General features: G+C 47.0%; 1 protein-coding gene across 3 annotated transcripts in view; it reads right to left on the bottom strand.

The window, feature by feature from the left end:
• The window catches only part of ANKRD52 (ankyrin repeat domain 52), a 235,565-nt gene that overhangs the window by 173,618 nt on the left and 41,075 nt on the right, over positions 1-20,872 (bottom strand). For all 3 annotated transcript variants that reach the window (XM_033937117.1, XM_033937118.1, XM_033937119.1), the window contains exons 11-13: positions 9,337-9,419; positions 8,853-8,970; positions 8,633-8,701 (exon numbers count right to left, since the gene is read on the bottom strand). In XM_033937117.1, coding sequence (XP_033793008.1) covers positions 8,633-8,701; positions 8,853-8,970; positions 9,337-9,419 — 270 coding nt within the window. The remainder of the gene's footprint in view (positions 1-8,632; positions 8,702-8,852; positions 8,971-9,336; positions 9,420-20,872) is intronic.

The raw sequence follows: 20,872 nt of genomic DNA, 5'->3' as shown, positions 1-20,872 counted from the left end.
GTATCTTTGCTTTGGTTATCAATAAAAAAAGTCACGTAAAAATCCTATTCTAAAATACAATCGGTGGGGGTAGGTGGCTTCTGGTCATGGATGTGTCTAAGTGCCAGAAAGAAGAACAGTATGCTCGAATATACTTGTCAAATGTGAAACTTCAACCAGTCCCTAAACATTCCAACCAAATAGCCATCTTGTAATCTTACTGGATATGACCAGAATGCCTCTTTTTGTAATCCACCTAGAACCACAAGGTATTGGTGGAATAAAAGACACCAATGTAATAATGTAATGTAATACTGTATCTTGGCTTCTTGGGTGAGGGAAAAGGGTCCGCAAAATGTCCTCTGGAGGTAGTGGTATAGATGCCTCTACTGGTGGCTTTCTCTGTGATTGTTTCCTTGTGTCCTGTATGGCAGGGTTTGCGGTGGTCTTGGTCTCCATAAAGTGGTCAGATTAAGGGTGTTGGGTATGTTGGGCTTAATATTTGGCCACCTCTCCCTTGGAGGGGGGGAAGGGGGGAACTTGATGCGCATGTGGTATTATCCTGTTCCAGGCTTGATTAGCCAGAAGCATCTTATTAAGATCTCAACAGAGATAGAGCTACAAGGAAGTGCGAGCTAAATCTACAAGCGGTTCATTGCCAGGGTTAAAAGTGAGACTTGGGAGAAACTTTATAGGAATGATACTTACCCCCCTCCTTTAGGAACCCGTAGTACAGGTTTTAGCGCCGGAAGCAGCAGTAACTGCTCCGACGCTCATAGGAATTCTAAAACTCACACTACGGGTTCATAAAGGAGAGAGTAGTGTATATGTCGCTAATGTAATACGTAAAAAGAGCTAAAATCAAACAAAAATAATAATTGGACTTCCGGTGACGTCATGGGGATGAGTGGTCGCTGAAAAGCACTGCTCCCGTCCTCGCGAGCCCTGCCGTCCTTTTTCCCCACTTGCAATCGGGATCCGAGTGCTCCGGAGGTACCGGGTGCTTCGTTGCGTCGGGGGACGTCTGTGCGGCGCGATTTTATAGCGCTTATGGCCTCGAAACCGTCCCGTCCCGCGCGTGATCGGGGCCGACTTCAGGAGCCCAAGATGGCGTCGGACGCGGCTCCCTCTAGCCCGACAGCATGTCCCGCGCTGACTTCCGACCTCGTGGCGGAGGTCACAGCAGCGGTGGAAGCGGCAATTGACAAAAAACTGCAGCAGTTCCTGGACAAAATCAATGCTGCTCACGAACGGCTGGATAGCTTGGGGCTGGAGCTGGATGAAGTTCAGCATCGGGTGAGTACTTTGGAGGACCTGGTGCAGCCGGTGGAGCTGGGATCTTCCCGGATGGCCAAGGAGCTGGCAGCCCTAACTCAGAAGGTGGATGACCTGGAAAATCGGGCTCGCCGGAGTAATCTGCGTATCGTCGGTCTCCCGGAGCATATCCTTGATGTGGAATTGCCTGGCTTCTTGGAGAGTTGGATCCCACAATCACTAGCTTTGGATGCCCGCTTGGGAAAGTTCCGGGTGGAGAGGGCGCATCGCCTGGGGCCTCGGGGACCAGAGGGTTCCAGGCCTCGTGTGGTTATATTCAAGATCTTGAACTTTGCTCATAAGACTGCTATCTTACAAGCCCTTCGAGCTGGCAAGGGTCTTCGCCACGAAAATAAAACTATCCTTTGTTTTCAGGACTATTCTACTGCAGTGGCGGCACGACGCCGGGAATTTACACCTATTTGCTCGGCTTTGTTTGCAAATAAAGTGAAGTTCGCCCTGCTCTATCCAGCCAAATTGAGGATTCAGAAGGATGGACGCACACAGACTTTTGATTCTCCGGCCACCGCCCTGCCTTTTGTCACCTCTTTGGGTATTGAGGTGGTCCCTCCGGCTGTGCGCAGGGGGCAGCCGGATGTAGCGGTAGTGGCTAATGGGTCCCTGTAGGGTTTGTACTAGGGCTTAATGGTCTGTTAGGTTTGTTGGTTGCTCTGTTTTGGGGGCTGAGTGATGTGCTTTTGGGGTGGTTATTGTGTGGGTTCCCAAGTGTGTATGGCAGTGGGGTTTGGTGTGTGGGGATTGTTTGGGTCTGTGGGTTTCCCATATTTGGTTTTGTTTAGCAGGGGCGAGGATTAGGACGTCATGAGTGAAGTGGATTTGGGGGGTACATGGGGGAGTTGGGGGATGGACGGGGGGAGTTTCCCTCGGGGGGTGGGGTTGGGCTTGGGAGGGTTTTGCACTCCAGTGTCAGGGGTTTTTTCCTGTGTTGGGCCAAGGGGATCTGTTTCTCTGGTGGTGGATCTGGGGGGTCTTATGTGGGCTGGGCGTTTGACCCCTCTCTTCAGTTTTGGGAGTCTGGTGGTTGTTTTCTTTTGCTCTGACTATGGGTGATTCCACTCTGAAAGTGTGCTCCTGGAATGTGGCGGGTATAAACTCGCCGGTAAAAAGGTCTAAGATACTGCAAACTCTTAGGCAGAAGGGGATGCATGTGGCCTGTCTCCAGGAGACACACCTGTCTGATGCTGAACATGAGAAACTGGGTAGGGGATGGGTTAAGGAGGTTTATTATTCTACGGGTACTACCCATAGTGCGGGGGTGGCCATTCTACTTAGTAAACATTTTCCCTATACGGTGCGTAGAGTGGTTAAGGATCCTGGGGGGAGATATTTATTTCTTCATCTGGACATTCAGGGTCAGGAGCTGATCTTAGCCAATGTCTATGCCCCGAATGTGTTTAATTTGGATTTCTTTCAGCAGCTTGTGGGTCTGTGCGCCATCTTTCCGGATGTCCCCTTGATGCTTATGGGGGATTTTAATGCAGTCCTGGATCCAGATATGGATAGATTGGGAGGAGCCTCTCCCGTGGATTTCAGATCGGCCAGAGGGTTTGCTCAATTTTGTAGGGTTTTGGATCTTGTTGATGTGTGGCGTTTATATCATCCTTTAGATAAGGATTTTACACATGTGGCACGTGCTCATCCCACCATGTCCAGAATAGATTATATCTTGGTTGTGTCTTCTTTTTTATCACGGGTGACTAGAGCGGAACTTGATGTCCCTACTCTCTCTGATCATGCGTTAATTTGGGTGGAGGTTAGGGGTCTGCAATTCGGTGGTACGCCTGGTCCGTGGCGCTTTCCTCGCTATTTGTATTGGGATAAACATTTTCGGAAACATATAGTACAATGTTGGAAGCAATTTTTATTGGACAATGCTTCTTCGGCCTCCAACCCGGTTTTGCTGTGGGAGACCGCGAAAGCGGTTCTTCGTGGTGAAACCATAGCGTATGTGGCCGCACAGCGCAAGGCTCAATCGCGTGATCTTTTATATTTACACCGGAAGGTGGAGGCCTGTAAACATCAGTGGATTGCTTCCGGCTCTCCGGGGGACCATGATTCTCTTTTGGTGGCTCGGGTGGCCTTGCAGGTTAAGATTCATGAACACAGTCAACGGTCCCTTCATTCGTGCCGTTATCGGTTTTATAAATATGGTAATAGGTCTGGTAGACTGTTGGCTCGCTTGGTCCATCCTTGGCAGGGTCCTCATTTCTGTAAAGGTCTTCTTCATGGGGGTGTGTTTGTCACTGACCGTGATCGCTTGACGGAGATTTTTTATGACCACTTTCGGGACTTTTATGCTAAACGCCAGTCCGTCCCGGAAACTTTACATTCTTATTTTCGGGCTCTCCATCTGCCACGGTTCTCGGAGGACTCCACGCAGTTTTTGCATGAACCCATCACTGCCTTGGAGATTGGCCAGGTGATTAAGAGTTCGCCTTTGTCTAAGGCCCCGGGGCCTGATGGTCTCTCTTCCGAGTTTTATAAGATTTTGCAGGACCATGTGGTTCCGCATTTGGAGGCTTACTTTGCTCAGGTACTGTTGGATGGGCATTTTCCGGCCCATGCCAATCATGCCCATGTGGTGTTGATCCCCAAACCGGCTATGAATCTTGCGTCGGTGGATTCTTATCGTCCTATTTCCTTAATTAACTATGAGCTTAAATTGTTTGCAAAAATCTTAGCTATGCGTTTGTCTTCCCTCTTGCCTGAGGTTGTGCATCCGGATCAGGTCGGTTTCATTCAGGGGCGGCAGGCGGTGTGGAACGTGCGTAAAGTTATGGCTGCTTTGGGACATTGTGTGACTTCTCCTATCCCGGCCCTCTTGATTAGTTTAGATGCCCGGAAAGCTTTTGATTGTGTCGATTGGGACTACTTGTTTTTGGCCTTGGGTAACTTTGGGCTGGGGGGTCTATTTCTGGACATGGTGCGGATTCTCTATGTTAATCCTAGTGCAGCGGTGCTGGTCAATGGTGCTGTCTCTGCTGGGTTCCAGGTGGAGCGGGGCACCCGTCAGGGGTGTCCGCTCTCTCCTCTACTTTTTATTTTATCCCTGGAGCCCTTGTTGTATCGCATTCGGACGGACGGCTCTATTTTGGGCCTTCCGGTGGGACAGGATGAAGTGCGGTGCCTGGCTTTTGCAGATGACATTTTGTTGCTCTTGACTCAGCCCCGCCGTTCTTTTCAAAGGGTTTTACGATTAGTACAGTGCCATGGGGTGGTTTCTGGTTTTGAATTGAACTTGGACAAGTCAGAGGCCTTGCCCTTTAGTGGGTATGCTTATGCGGATTGGACATCCCCTTTTCCATTACGAAAGGTGGCGCACAGACTTAAATATTTGGGGATCTATATTACTGGTGATCTCAAAAGGGCTTATGGGGAAAATTTCAAGGTATTATTGCACAAAACCCGGGATTTATTGGCTCTCTGGACCAATTTTCCTTTAACTTTGCGGGGGAGGATAGCATTGTTTAAAATGGTTCTGTTTCCGAAATGGATTTATGTGATGCAAACTTTTCCTATGTATATTACCAATAAGGACATTGGTCTGTATCATAAAGTGTTACGTAAATTTCTTTGGAATAATAAGAAGCCCAGATTGACTTAAGCACAACTTTCCTTGCCACTGGGGAGAGGCGGTTTGGCATTGCCGGACCTGCGGAAATATAATGTTGCCTGTCTCCTTCGTCACCTGGTCGACTGGATCAAGAATACTGCCTATTATACTCCTGTGTCCCTGGAACAGCAACTGATGGCGCCTACACATTTGTTGTATTATCTTCATGCGAAAAGACCCCATCGGATTTTTCCAACTCGTTCTCATCCTTTGTTGAAATCTATGCGTCAATGTTGGCAATGGTTATGCAAACGGATGCAGGTGCCTTTTACTTCTACAGTGCTTTTACCCTTGTGGGGAAATCGGGACTTGGATCCGGATGACTCTAAAACTTATTTGAAGACTTGGTTGACCAATGGCCTTTGTTATGTGCGGGATGTGGTGACGACACAGGGCCTTCCGGTTTCCTTCCCTGCTCTTCAGGCTCGGGGTGTAGTACAGGCTCGGGATTGGCTTTCTTATGGTCAAGTCAGTCACTATCTGCACTCTCTGGACCGTTCTACTTTGCAGGAAGATAAGGCGGACCTGGTTTGGGAGACTTTGACCCTGTCCCGTTCGACCAGTATGAGTCTCTCCTTTCATCAGATCAGCTTGGGCAGTTTTTCAGCACCTTGGAATTATGATACGGTGGCTGCTGTTTGGAATCTGGACCTTGCCTCTACTGAGCAGATCACTGGTGAGGATTTGCGTCTCCTCATGCGACATCTTCCGAGACTGACTCGCTCGGTGGTACTGCAAGAACAGCACTACAAATTCTTGTTGAGACTTTACATTTCCCCATAAAAGGCCTTGGTGGCTGGTATTGCAACTCATGCTGAATGCCCTAAATGCCGTGCTGCCCCTGCTGGTTTGTTGCATATGTTTTGGTCCTGTGACAGAATACAAACCTTCTGGTCTTTTGTAGGCCTTCATCTACAGACGATCTTAAAGAAACGACTTCCCCTTGGAGCGAAGGTTTTCCTTTTTTATCACTTTACCTCTTTGGGACTTTCTAGGGGTAATTAATTCCCTGTTGCTGAAGAAGGCTTTTTTGTTATCTTGTAAATGTATCCTCTTGTTATGGAGGCAGGCCGAGGTGCCTACCCTCACAATGTGGAAAAATGAACTGTTTACTTTGCTGAAGTATGAATATTTGGATACTAAAAAGAGTGGCCCTGGTCAATGGAGGAAATTCCGAGCGGTTTGGGCTCTGGTTTGGGACAATTTGTCTCCGGGTGCCCGAAGTGCCCTTCTGAATTTCTGACACTGGAGTGCTTGGGGGGTGTGGGGTGGGGTTGGGGGGGGGTTTGGGGGGTGGGTTCTTCTTGGCTTTTGCTGAGTATCTTTTGTCTCCGCGCAGAAACCACGCGGTAGACCCTCTAGTCTGGTGTTTTACTTTGTTCCTGGTTCTTTGTATTCGGATTGTGGTTTACTTCTTTGTATACTTCTTTTCTTAATAAAAAGAAAATTTGAAATTTAAAAAAAAAAAAAAATAATAATAATAATAATTTGCCAACTTTGATGGTTGGTTACAGGCTTTATGGATATTTACTTTAACTGAGCATTGGAAAATAATAATAATTAACTAATAAAAATATTGCACATTTAGGGCCTGTTTTACAAAGCCACGCTAGCAGCTGCTGTGTGGCAACAGCCCCGAAGCCTTTTAAATCTCTATGGGCTTCGGGGCCGTTACCATGCTGCAGCCACTAGTGTGGCTTTGTAAAACAGGCCCTTAATTTTACCCATCACCAAATTTCTCCATTTCACCCCATCCGGCTATTTTTTCATGCCACCCGGCTGGAAAAAATTTCTGTGGAGAACACTGCATCTGCTAAAGGTAACAGATATTGTTCTGACCTGAAGAAATAAGTTGTAACATTCAACAGTTAATCTAAAAATATATTAGTCTAATAAAAAGGGATCACTTCATTTTAATTTGTTTTTAAATATTAAACATTAAAGTGACTAACAAGGAAGCATAGTACTTTATCTATGTCCTATTGAAGTTTTACCCTGTCTTATCTCACCAGTGGTCCTCCTCAAGTCAGTTTTATCAGTCTGTGTTCAGCAGAGGGATGAACTTGTATTTTCATATCACAGACAGGGTGGCAGGACTGCTGCATCGCACAGAAGCCAAAAAGTTCTGTTTGTTGCCCTAAATGTGCAAAAAGGTACAGCTTGTACTCGGACCAAATTCTTCGCTGCAACCCGATTGTCTTACTGAGAAATGCTTATGTTTTGGGGAAGGGGGAGGATTTTAAAGTCCTGCTCTAAAGAAACAACTGAGCAGGACTAAAATAGAATATAGAGATAATGAGGAGGTTCAACCCAGCCCAGAGTGAAGGGAGGCGGAGCAGAAGAAAATGTAAATGAGGATCTCTACGCACTTAGAAGTCAAAGAGGGCTAAAACCCACAGGTCAAGACTGATGTTCCTATTGCACTAGAAAATTGTTTGGTGTTATGTAAGCAGAGGGGATTATGTTATATTTAAAAAATTACTATGGTATTATCTATGTGAAGGAGATTGTTATAATTTTTTAAAATGTTGTTTTGCTTTTATGTCTTGGATAAAGAGCATCTTTTTGTATGGCTATTTTTTGTATGATGTGAAGTTGAAGATTTTGCTTTCTCTATGTATACTGTATTTTTCACTCCATAAGACACACCCTAGAATTAGAGGAGGAAAACAAGAAAAAAAACAAAGCTAGTGCCCAAAAAACACCCCACTCTGAACCAAATTCTCCCTGCCAAATTCTCCCTCCCTTCTCTGCACCCAACCACACACTCCTTGCCAGGCTCTGCACCCTGTCCCCCCTTCCCTGCCAGGCTCTGCACAATGTTCCCCCTCCCTGCCAGGCTCTGCACAATGTCCCCCCTCTGGTGGTCTAGTGGTAGGCTGGGACAGGGCCAGGACGAGAACTGTCGGCAGCCATTCACGTAGCGGCACAGGACAAGGCAGGAAGCGAAAAGCTCGCACCTGCCTTCTGCGCTGCTCCGACTCTGTCGCTCGGGAGTCAGCCGGAGGGAAGGGCAGAAGGCTGAAAGCTCCTGCCCTACAACACTGGACCACCAGAGGAATTAAAGTGTGTGTGTGTGGGGGGGGGGGGGGGGTATTTGCTCCATAAGAGAGCACCCTTATTTCCACCCACTTTTTGGGGGAATAAAAAGTGCATCTTATAGAGCAAAAAATACAGGTGTGACCCATCCCTGTGCGATTCATCAGGAATTGCTGGATGCAAATCATGTCACAAAAATTACTCTTCCTCCAAAAGAAGAGTCAAATGTACTATAAACACATAAGAATAGCCTTACTGGTCAATCTAGCCCAGTATCCCGTCTTCACAGCGGCCAAACCAGGTCACAAGTACTTTGCAAAAATCCAAATAGTAGCTACATTCTATGCTACTGTTCCAGGGCAAGCAGTGGCTTCTCCCATATCTGTCTCAATAGCAAACTATGGACTTTTCCTCCAGGAACTTGTCCAAACATTTTTTTTAAACCAGCTACATTAACTGCTCTTACCACATCCTCTGGCGTTACAGAGCTTAACTATTCTCTGAGTGAACCATTCTCTGGTTTTAAAAGCATCTCCCTGTAACTTTGAGTGCCCCCTAGTCTTTGTAATTTCTGATGGAGTAAAACAAATTGATCCACTTGTACCCGTTCTACACCACTCAGATTAACATTCCCCTTTTTCTGGGCCTCCAGAATCTTCTGTTTACCTTCCAAACTTATCTCGCCTCCTCAAGTCAGCACCACTGCTCAGCAGCAAGTTCAGACATTCCACATTCCTAGAAAAAAGAAAAAAGCATCACTGTCTCCAAGCTCAGCTCATTCAGGAAACTACTGACCTGCATCATTATTTCCACAGCACAAAATCATTTTGTGTTGCACAAACGAGGTGTGGAATCTCAAGGTGTAAGAGTGGAGATGAAAACTCACCCTCCAGAAGCAGCAGCATGAAGACAGGTCCTCCCGAGGTTATCAGGCGTGTTGATATCAAAGCCTGCAGACAGTATGTGCTCATTACTCAGAGAGGACACGATACTGTACAACTGACCTGCAAAGGCCAAAAAGACAAAAAAAAAAAGTTTTACTACATACTATACAGGAAAGAAATACAAATATTTTGTGGCTTATTTAGAAGTTTGATATACTGCCATTTCTGGTAAACAGATCACAGCAGTAAGATAAAAAATAATTAAAACAGCCATCAAAGGGGGTACAGGAACAAAAACACACATCATATCTAATAAAACTAAATAAATTTAGAGGCAAACAAAATGGATCTTTAGAAGAACCTTGGGTGCTAAGAATAAAACAGCAGAGTTTCTTGTTGCTTCATAATGTGCTTTTTGGCGAGTGTACAAAAAACATCCTTCAACCCACTTTAGGTGAGTTGCTCACCTCACCTCAAAACACCCACCTGAGGAAAGTAATTTACGACAACAGTCTGAAAATCCAAAAAGAACAGCCAAGTGCAGGGGAAACATCCCATGGATGCCACGCCTGAGATGAACAACAAAAAGAAAATTAAGTTATTGCAAGACTTGTCACTATTTTTTAATCCTTCTAACCCAACTCCAATCACTCACATTATTATAAAATTCAGAGAACAAGATCCCACAGTAGCAGAAGAAAATTCTACAGGGGCTTGTCACAATCTACAGCACCATATCTGCCAGCAGTGGCACCTTACATCATAAGCACAGTCATATCAAACCCTTCCCCTCCCCACCACCACTTACTCATTTGCAACAGAACCTCAACCCCTACCCTTTTCCTCTTTCACAATCCCCATCTGCCTACAGCAGAATCTCCTATCCCTTCTCTTTAGGGATCAGCATTCGTTTTGTCTCATTAATGTATGTAAAATAATTTACATTCATCACTAATAAAAGCTCATTTCTTTTCCTTGAAACCTGCCCAAACAGCCTAGATGTATGGGATATGTCCCCTTATCAACAAATGGAGGCACAAAAGATGTCTTCCTCATTTTACTACCTGCAACAACTCTGAAAAATAAGGAATTACTTTTCCTGAGTCTGATTTCACCCAACTGCTCTATGCCTCAGTACTCTCCCACATGGATTACTGCAAGGCGCTATTCCAACGGTCTCGTGGTGAAGATTGTGCAACGTCTCCAGTAATCAGACTTCTAAAGAACTTCCAACCAGTGTTCCCGCTAAGCTGCGCTGGCCTGCGCTCGCGCACAAAATATTACATCGCAGCGCACAAGTTTCTCTTCACAGCGCACACACGCGTCGCAAAGGTAAGGGGAGGTAAGGTAAGGGGACGCATTGGGGGGATTGCACTTCCCCACAATTGCCATGCTTCGGTTCCTCTTCTTCCTTCCTTCCTCCCCCCCCCGCGGGACCCTGCGGCACCATTAACTCTTACTCCCTCTAATGTCGGCCCTGCAGCTCCAGACTTCCTCGCACCTTCTCCCCTCCCCCTTTGGATCGCTATTATTTTAAATGTTATAGCCGCGGAGCTGTATCCATCAGTGGAGATGTCTAACCTCGGCCTGCCCCGGAACTCTTACTGCAACAGTGACTTCCTGTTCCTGCCTAGACGGGCGGCTGCTGCAGTAAGAGTTCCGGGGCAGGCCGAGGTTAGACATCTCCACTGATGGATACAGCTCCGCGGCTATAACAGCTCCTGCAGCTCTGCACTTCCCCACAATTGCCATGCTTCGGTTCCTCTTCTTCCTTCCTTCCTCCCCCCCCCCCCGCGGGACCCTGCGGCACCATCAACTCTTATTCCCTCTAATGTCGGCCCTGCAGCTCCAGACTTCATCGCACCTTCTCCCCTCCCCCTTTGGATCGCTATTATTTTAAATGTTATAGCCGCGGAGCTGTATCCATCAGTGGAGATGTCTAACCTCGGCCTGCCCCGGAACTCTTACTGCAGCAGCCGCCCGTCTAGGCAGGAACAGGAAGTCACTGTTGCAGTAAGAGTTCCGGGGCAGGCCGAGGTTAGACATCTCCACTGATGGATACAGCTCCGCGGCTATAACATTTAAAATAATAGCGATCCAAAGGGGGAGGGGAGAAGGTGCGAGGAAGTCTGGAGCTGCAGGGCCGACATTAGAGGGAGTAAGAGTTGATGGTGCCGCAGGGTCCCGCGGGGGGGGGGGGGGGGGGGAAGGAAGGAAGAAGAGGAACCGAAGCATGGCAATTGTGGGGAAGTGCAGAGCTGCAGGGAAGAGTGTTGCGGTACCCAGCTGGAGGGAGAAGGAAGATGAGGGAGGGAATTAAAGGAGATGCCAGGGCTTGGAGCGTAGGAGGAAGGTATGCCAGTCTAAGGGAAAAGGAAGGGGGAGATGTGAGAGCATGGAGGGGGAGCGAAAGATGGAAGAAAAGGAAAGGAGAGAGATGCCAGAGAATCAGGGAAGGGGAGATACCAGACTATGAGGAGAGGTGTGGGAGAGGGAAGGCGAGGAGAGAGATGCCAGACCAATAGGGTGAAAGGAGAGATGGAAGGGGGAGGCATACAGTTTCTGGAAGGGGCATAGAAGGAGAGAAGATGCCATATAGGGGAAGAGAGATGGCAGACAGTGGATGGAAGGAAGAGAGTTACAAGAAGATGAGGAAAGGAGAAACCACAGAAGACAAAGGTAGAAAAAAATTTCTATTTATTTATTGCTTTAGGAGACATGTGTCACTGTTTCTGTGAAGCATTGTATGCAGAGTCCAGCTTCTTGCTGGTTCAATTTAACCTTTGTCTATGTATTTTTATTTTATCCCCCCTTTTACAAAACTGTGAAGCGTTTTTAGCACCAGCCTTGGTGGTAGCAGCTCTGATGCTCAGAATTTTATGAGCATCAGAGCTGTTACCTCCGTAGCTAAAATCCACACTACAGTTTTGTAAAAGAGGGAGGGGTTAGTTTGTGATTACATATTCCTTACTAGGCGAAGGTGTTTTCTGTGTTCTGTGTGTTTTCTGTTAGGATTGACGGTGTAGGATTGATCTGTGCTGGTCTGGCTTGTTTAGTTTTACAATGGGTGTATTGATGTACTGCTCACTGCAATATGTAAGATGCTGCCTTTTCCTAGGTACTCATGTGTGACGTGTGGTTTGTTACTAAAAATCATGTTTTTCTTACAGATGGGGGGGGGGGTGCCAAAAAATGATGGGCCCCGGATGTTACATATGCTAGGTACGCCACTGTATGTAAAGATACCAGAAAGCTGGCGTAGCAAAAACTTCTAAGTTTTGAGTATTTAACCCTCCCACAATCTCACGGGCACTCGTTTCAAGTTTATTGAGATTTTGATTTAAACGCAATATCAAATATTTTCAATGCGTATAACAAAAATAAATTTGGGGAAATAAATAAAACCATTTGAACCAGTGTTCCCGCTAAGCTGCGCTGGCGCACAAAATATTACATCGCAGCGCACACGTTTCTCGTCACAGCGCACAATCGGAAGAGGCGTACGGCAGATGGCAGGGCGGCGAGAGGAGAATCGGGCGAGTTGGCTCATAACTTGCTGGCGCCCGATATTTTTGGCTCACGGTGAAAAAAGTTTGCTCACAACACCCGCCCGCTTAGAGGGAACACTGCTTCCAACACCCACGACTCTTGTCTCCCAGGCTCTATTGTTGGCTCACTGGCTACCCGTAGCCAAATGTTGTGTCTTCAAGAGCCTGATGCTAGTGTTCAAATCCTTGCACGGCGTGGCACCGGACTACATGTCGGTAAAGCTTCCTCCATATATGCCGAACAGGTCCCTCTGCTCCCAGGATGAAATATGCCTCAAAGCATCCCCTGGTCTTGCCCTTCAACTGAAAACTGCCAAATGACATTCCTACTCCCACTTCATACCTAGCTAATGGAATTGACTGTCCCCGCGGATCAGATCCCTTAAAAGACTCGACTTTAGGAAAGCAATAAAAACATACTTCTTCACTTAACTCCCCTACCCATGACTGATGGATTACAAAGAAATGTATATTAGTACTAGATCCTGGTATGTGTCACATTAGAACAAAAACTTGTATTGAAAAATCTTTCACTGTAACTATAGTAAATTTAACCTTTAAACCAGGGGTGTCAAACTCAATCACATTAAGGGGCTGAAATCCAAAACACAGGCTAAGTTGCGGGCCAGACCCCGGCCAATCTCTGCCCCAGACCCTGCCCCCATAATAATACTAATTATAACACCATTTTTTCCATTCATTTTTCATATATACACACACAATATAATCTTATTAACACATGATGGTAATGGTTAATCACAAAATTAAACTACACAAAAAACACACTGTATGCTTCTGAACATTCATTCCTACCAGAACACAGATAACCCCTATGCAAATACAGGACTAAAAACTAAAAGTACTAATATATTTTAAAAAAACACCCTAAGAGTCAAGATTCTGCATGCATTACAACCCCCAGAGAAAAAGAAACAAATGTATTTCTTCCTGAGCAGTGCAAAAGATAGACAGCAGATTAAAATTCTCAAAATTGACACAATTCAAACACTATAAAATAACACAAAATAAAACTATTCCCCCTACCTTTGCTGTCTCCCTTCCTCCATGCTGTGTCTCCCTCCGGCGGGTGTCTAACCTGGACGGCTCCAACCTGACCGTTTTATGCGGCCCGTGGTCCAATGCCCCCCGGTGTCATCTTGTGGCCGGCTCCCTCTTCACAGCTGTAGTGTGCACAGAGTCGTGTGCAACAGCTCCTCGTGCATCCTGCACCTGAACCAGAAGCCTTCTCTCTGGCATCACAATGTCAGAGGGAATGCTTCTGGATGAGGTGTGGATGCGTGAGGAGCCGCTGCACGCAGCTTCGTGCACATTACGGCTGTGAGGAGGAGGAGGGAGCCGGCCACAAGATAAAACTGGGGGAATCTGACCGAGGACCAAATAAAACGACCAGGTGGGCCGGATTTGCCCCGCAAGCCTTGAGTTTGACACCTGTGCATTATGTATATTGGTATTAGATCCCTAATGTGTGTCTACTTAGGATAAAAACTTGTATTGAAAAAACTTGTACTGTTAAGGATAACTATGGCAAATTGTAACCTGTAAACTCTGTTTATTGATATTAGACCCCTAGTATGTATTGAGTTAGGATACAACCTGGTATCATAAACTTGTACCCTGTTAACTGTATACTATGTACCGTATTTTCACGCATATAACGCGCGCGTTATACGCGTTTTTACCTACCGCGCATACCCCTCGCGCGTTATATGCGTGAGCGCGGTATACAAAAGTTTTAAAACATAGTTCCCACCCCGCCCGACGCCCGATTCACCCCCCCAGCAGGACCGCTCGCACCCCCACCCCGAACGACCGCTCGCACGCGCTCCCACCCGCACCCGCATCCACGATCGGAGCAAGAGGGAGCCCAAGCCCTCTTGCCCGGCCGACTCCCCGACGTCCGATACATCCCCCCCCCCCGGCAGGACCACTCGCACCCCCACCCCGAAGGACCGCCGACTTCCCGACAATATCGGGCCAGAAGGGAGCCCAAACCCTCCTGGCCAGACCGCTCGCACCCCCACCCCGAACGACCGCTCGCACGCGCTCCCACCCGCACCCGCATCCACGATCGGAGCAAGAGGGAGCCCAAGCCCTCTTGCCCGGCCGACTCCCCGACGTCCGATACATCCCCCCCCCCCCCGGCAGGACCACTCGCACCCCCACCCCGAAGGACCGCCGACTTCCCGACAATATCGGGCCAGAAGGGAGCCCAAACCCTCCTGGCCACGGCGACCCCCTAACCCCACCCCGCACTACATTACGGGCAGGAGGGATCCCAGGCCCTCCTGCCCTCGACGCAAACCCCCCTCCCTCGAACGACCGCCCCCCCCCCAAGAACCTCCGACCGCCCCCCCAGCCGACCCGCGACCCCCACGACCCCCCCACCCCCCTTCCCCGTACCTTTGGTAGTTGGGCCAGAAGGGAGCCCAAACCCTCCTGGCCACGGCGACCCCCTAACCCCACCCCGCACTACATTACGGGCAGGAGGGATCCCAGGCCCTCCTGCCCTCGACGCAAACCCCCCTCCCCCCCAACGACCGCCCCCCCCCAAGAACCTCCGACCGCCCCCCAGCCGACCCGCGATCCCCCTGGCGACCCCCACGACCCCCCCACCCCCCTTCCCCGTACCTTTGGTAGTTGGCCGGACAGACGGGAGCCAAACCCGCCTGTCCGGCAGGCAGCCAACGAAGGAATGAGACCGGATTGGCCCATCCATCCTAAAGCTCCGCCTACTGGTGGGGCCTAAGGCGCGTGGGCCAATCAGAATAGGCCCTGGAGCCTTAGGTCCCACCTGGGGGTGCGGCCTGAGGCACATGGTCGGTACTTCCAAAGCTACCATTGCGCGATTGATCAAGGAGGCTATTGCTTCGGTGTACCTTCTTCAAAAGAAGGCTCATTCCACTCAGGGTCAGGAGCTTCTTAGGCAGAGTCGTCTCTTGTACCTCCAGTGGATATCTGTAAAGATACGCTTTGGTCTTCTTTCTATTCCTTTGTGAGGCACTACCATGTGGATGTTCAGGCATGTCGAGATGCGATGTTCAGTGAGCACGTTCTAATGGCAGCCCTTCAGGGGTCCCACCCATGATGAGTACTGTTTTAGTACTTCCCATCCATTTCTGTGCTGGTTTGGAGGGATGATAAAGAAGGAGAAATTAGGTCCTTACCTGCTAATTTTCTTTCTTTTAGTCCCTCCAGACTGGCACAGAACCCCGCCCTGTCGTTTTATTCTGTGTTTTTTCACAAAGAGTACGTTTTTTTTCTGTGTGTGTTGGTTGTTGGGGGAGTTACAAAAGCAGCGGCATTTGATTCAGCTGGTTTAGCTGGCGAACTGTGGAACATTTGGGGAAGGTTCTTGTTTTAATCAGTATCCCAACAGTATTTTCCTGGTCCTCTTGGGCTAAGCTTATGTTTTATCTCTGAAAGGATAACAACTGTGCTAAAGCGGTATTATTCTGTGTTTCTGTATTGTCCTAACTTTGTCAGTAGGTGGTACGGATGATCCAGGTAGCCAGCATTCTATTTTCCAAGGACTGAACTTCAGATAGACTTTCTTTTTCCCAAAGAGCTCAGAACGGGTTATAGGTTAAACATACCGTATTTTCACGCAAATAACGCGCACCCGTATAAAACGCGCACACGGGTATAGCGCGCAGAAATCACGACGATATGTACAAAAACTTTGGTATACCGCGCTCACTGGTATACCGCGCATGCTGCCCGACGCTCCTTTCGCCCGCCCTGACTTTCCGTGCGCTGTCCCGACTCTCCGTTCACCCCCCCTGACTTCCGTGCACTGTCCCCCCTTGAAGGTCTGTCCCCATCCTGAAAGCCTGATGCCCCCCCCCGACGTCCGATACATCCCTCCCCCCCGAAGGACCGCCGACTCCCCAACAATATCGGGCCAGGAGGGAGCCCAAATCCTCCTGGCCACGGCGACCCCCTAACCCCACCCCGCACTACATTACGGGCAGGAGGGATCCCAGGCTTTTTAAATAATTAAACATATTCAGTAATGAAAAAAAAAAAAAAAAAATAACAAATTCAATTATCACCTTCATATAATTATAGTTATCCAGTGCTGTTTCTACCGTTTACAAATGATCAGACCTCTTTCTAAATTGCTTGGACCTTCCTCTTTAAACACAATGATCTTTGTTGTTGCACTCTCTACGCATCATCTGGGCTTATGTGTTGGACTCCTGGAATGGTACTCCCTCGATTACTAGATACTTACCTATTCAGGGAAGTCTGCAATTCAGCCCCGGCATGGAGAATGCTAGTTTTCGTAAGTTGGAGTCCCGGGATTTTACGCTACTTGCCCATGTTCTCCAGGCTGATGGTTCTTTAATGTCTTGGGATGCTCTGCTCCGGTCTGGTGTTTTTTCTATGGGTGACTTCCTTGCATTTCGGCAACTTCATCATTATGTTCAATCTCTCCCCCGAGCCGCTCTGGCATTTCCTATTGAGGACAGATTTGCGGCACTCCTGGATCCATACTTGGAGGCTGGGTTTACGGTTTCTGGTCTTTATAAGGACTTCTGGCGTTTGTTGAGACCGACTGATTACATGATCGTTGGTGTCAAGATCTGGGGATAACTCGGGACGCTTTGGACCTCCCTTCCTTGATCACAAGAATACCGGGAGTGTCTGTTAATGCAGATCTCCGGGAGTGTCAATTTAGGGTACTTCATCGGGGCTATTTTACGAAAAGTCAGTTATATTATTCAGGTTTTACGGATTCTCCTTTATGCCCTAAGTGTCTCCAGCAACCCCATTCGTTTATCCATGCCTTTTGGTCCTGTGTTAAAATCAAACGTTTTTGGAGGCAGGTTTTATCTTACGTGGAGCATGTTTTAGGATCTAGGCTTCCCTTTTCGGCAGCTGGTCTCTTGCTGGATAAGTATGAGGCCTTCTGTTTACCTGATTCGGGTCAGCGGCAGTTTATGAGACGGGTGGGTGTTTTGGGGAAGAAGGTGATTCTATCCGTTTGGATTGGAGATACTTTGCCTTCTTTTTGGGCTTGGAGGAATCGTTTGCATGCTCTGCTGCTGCTGGAGCGGAAGGATGCGTCTTTTAGTTTTTCAAGAAAGCGCCAATTTCTTCGGATCTGGGATTCTTACCTTTTTTCATTATCACCACGGGCTCGAAGTGACATTTTGAATTCATTGTGACTCTTTCTGAGGCCCGGGCTTGTTTTCATCCTTGCGGGGACGCCAGGTATTCTTTCTTTTCCCTCCTTTTTCTTTTCTTTCCTTTTCTCTCTTTCTTCTTTCTTTTTTTTTGGTGTTGGAGTTTACTCTTTATATTTGGCAGTGGGCTATAGGCGTCTGATTCAGACTAGGGGGTTTGGGGTGGGGGTGGTGTGGGTGGGACTGTTGGATTTGTTATTATGTATCAGAATGTTCTTTCTTGTTACTCTGGTTTGTTTGTTTGTCATATATTCTCTGATAATAAAAATTGATTCAACATAAACACAATGATTTACTCTTTGGTGATTTCTTGCATAGACTACTGTAATACCCTTTACAAAGGCATAACAAAAAAGGAAATAAGACGACTTCAGATAGTACAGAATACTGCTATAAAAATTATATGTAACGCAAAAAAATACAATCACGTCACTCCCCTCTTGTAAAGAGCACACTGGTTACTGGTAAAATATAGAATTAGCTATAAAATTATTTTATGTTCAAATCTGTTTTTATTGTGAATGAAGACAGAAAATATAACCAACAGAATTCAGAATAAACAACAAGTAGTTAACAAGTCACAACTGTTCGAAGAAAATGCCACCCATCCGTACACACCCAAGCCCGCCCCATCAAAAACAACCTCCCCCCCCCCCCCATTCATGAGATCAGTATTGAAGGCAACCAGAAGGTCTCAGACACACCAGAGGACCAGACTCTTGTGGCATCTGGGTCATCTAAAAGGTTTGTCTCAATAAAAAAAAAAACGTAAAGAGAAAATAAAAGTGCAGTATCTGGTCCTGAGCTAGAGCTCAGTATACCACAGACTTCTTAAGAAATAGTATTCAAAATGAGGCTGTGTCCTCGTGGGATAAAGAATTTAAATAAGCTCCCCAGACGATCAAAAAATGACTATGTCTGTGCAGGTGGCCTATCGTCTCACGGGCCTCCCACAAGGCCAAATTATGTACCAGAGATCTCCATTCTCAAAAGGACGGCGGTTCGGACACAGTCCAAGATTGTAAGATACATTTATGAGCAAGGAGACACACCTTACGACACCAGAGGGGACCCCCTTTAGGCAAATCTTGGGAAATCCAGGACCAATTGCTCCATTGTATCCGAGAGGGTGCAAGGAAAAAGGCAATGGATATAATTCGTTATAGATGCCCAAAAGGAACACGTAGTCCAACAATCCCATAAAGAATTAACAAAAGTATTAGGTTCCCTGCCACACTTCAGACAGAGAGGAGAGGGAACGCCCCCTATTTTATGTAACTGCACTTGAGTATAATAAGCCCTATAGAGCACTCGAGCATAACACTTCCGAAATACTGCTCCTGTTATCAACTCAGGGATCCGGCTCATGGCACCCAAAATGTTCCACCGACTAAGGTCTTTATGGAGCTCCTGTCCCCACTTTGCTTGTAGCCTCTGGAAGTCTTTAGGGCACTCAAATTGACAGAGGGCCTTATGTAACGTCGACACAGATGTGTGAGAGCCTGCCACCCTTGCAAAGAAAACCTGAAGACTCTTCCCTATAGGTTGCGCAATCTTCTCCGGAGGGAGAGAAAGAATGTAATGTTTAGCCTGACAATAGGCAAAAGTATCAACCCCAACAGTGGCCCAGCTGATCACCAAACTCATTGAGAGGTTTCAGACAGCCCTCCAGCATAAGCAAATGTTCCACTGTGTGGATCCCGCGTCGAGAAAGGCCAAATCCCTCTCAAAGTGATCTGATTAGTCACCCTAGGGTCTCCGCCTAACTTACAGATGAAACTCCCTCACATCTTCCTCATAGATTTCAATAGGACACTTGACTGGAACATAGGTGGGACATCTTTAGTTGGTAAGTGTAAAAGACTACGGAAAGAATGAGGGACATAAAAAGTTGATTCAAAATCTAAAGGGTATATTGATCCTCGCCCTGCAGCCAGTCTTTCAGATGACGCAACAAATAGGTGTCATTGTAAAATCCAAAGCAAAACATAGTAATACAGTAGATAACGGCAGATAAAGACCCAAATTGTCCATCTAATCTGCCCAACCTGATTCAATATAATTTTTTTTTTCTTCTTAGCTATTTCTAGGCAAGAATCCAAAGCTCTGCCTGGTACTGTGCATAGGCTCCAACTACTGAAGTCTCTGTCAAAGCTCACTCCAGCCCATCTACACCCTCCCAGCAATTGAAGCCCTCCCCAGCTCATCCTCAACCAAACAGCCATATACAGACACAGACCGTGTAAATCTGCCCGGTACTGGCCTTAGTACTTCAATATTTACTATTATTTTCTGATTCTAGATCCTCTGTGTTCATACCACGCTTTTTTGAACTCTATCACCATTTTCCTCTCCAACACCTCTCTTGGGAGCGCATTCCAGGAATGAAGAATTTCCATAAAGAAGAATTTCCTTACATTGCTCTCGAGTCTCCTACCCCTCAGGATCAAATTATGCCCTCTGGTTTTACCATTTTCCTTTCTATGGAAAAGATTTTGTTCTACATTAATACCTTTCAAGTACAGTACTTGAATATCTGAATCATATCTCCCCTGTCCCTCCTTTCCTCTAGGGTATACATATTCAGGGCTTCCAGTCTCTCCTCATAGGTCTTTTGGCGCAAACCTCTTAAAATTTTCATCACCCTCCTCTAGACAGCTTCAAAGCTGCATCCAGCCTCCTTTCAAATAGTGATAGCAGACTTTTGGCTTACGCCGATTCCAACAAAATCTAGATAATAACTGAGCCAAACGATTAAGGTCCTTTTTTAGCAAGCGAATGGGGAGCGTTTGCATAACATATAACCAACGGGGGAAAATCACCTAATGTACCAAAGCTATGCGTCTCAGCAAGGACAAAGGAAGATCCCCCCATGTCTCTAGTTGAAGTTTGGTAGATGCGAGAAGTTTAGAAACATTGATCAAGTAAAGCTGATTAGTAGAAGCCGGTAAGTACACACCCAGATACTTAAAGGAACCCGAAGCTCAGCGCAACAGGAAGGAAGACCCCCACTAGGTCTTGAGGTCAAGGGAAGATGGCAAGGCCTCTGATTTTAAAAGGTTCAGCTGGAAACCAGCAAAATCCCCTTATTCCCCCAATGGATTCCAACAAGGCCGACAAGGAGCGGTGAGAATTTGTAAGATGAGCAAAAAGATCGTCCACAAAGGCAGCAAGTTTTAAAACTATGGCTCTTTATCTTAACTCCTGTGATGTCAGGTTAGAATAACCATCTCTAATGAGTGGATCAAGAGTCAAGACGAACAG

The sequence above is a fragment of the Geotrypetes seraphini genome, chromosome 3 (genome assembly GCF_902459505.1).
Source record: "Geotrypetes seraphini chromosome 3, aGeoSer1.1, whole genome shotgun sequence".
NCBI classification, from domain to species: Eukaryota; Metazoa; Chordata; class Amphibia; order Gymnophiona; family Dermophiidae; genus Geotrypetes; species Geotrypetes seraphini.
This window is presented reverse-complemented; position numbering and strand designations above follow the sequence as displayed.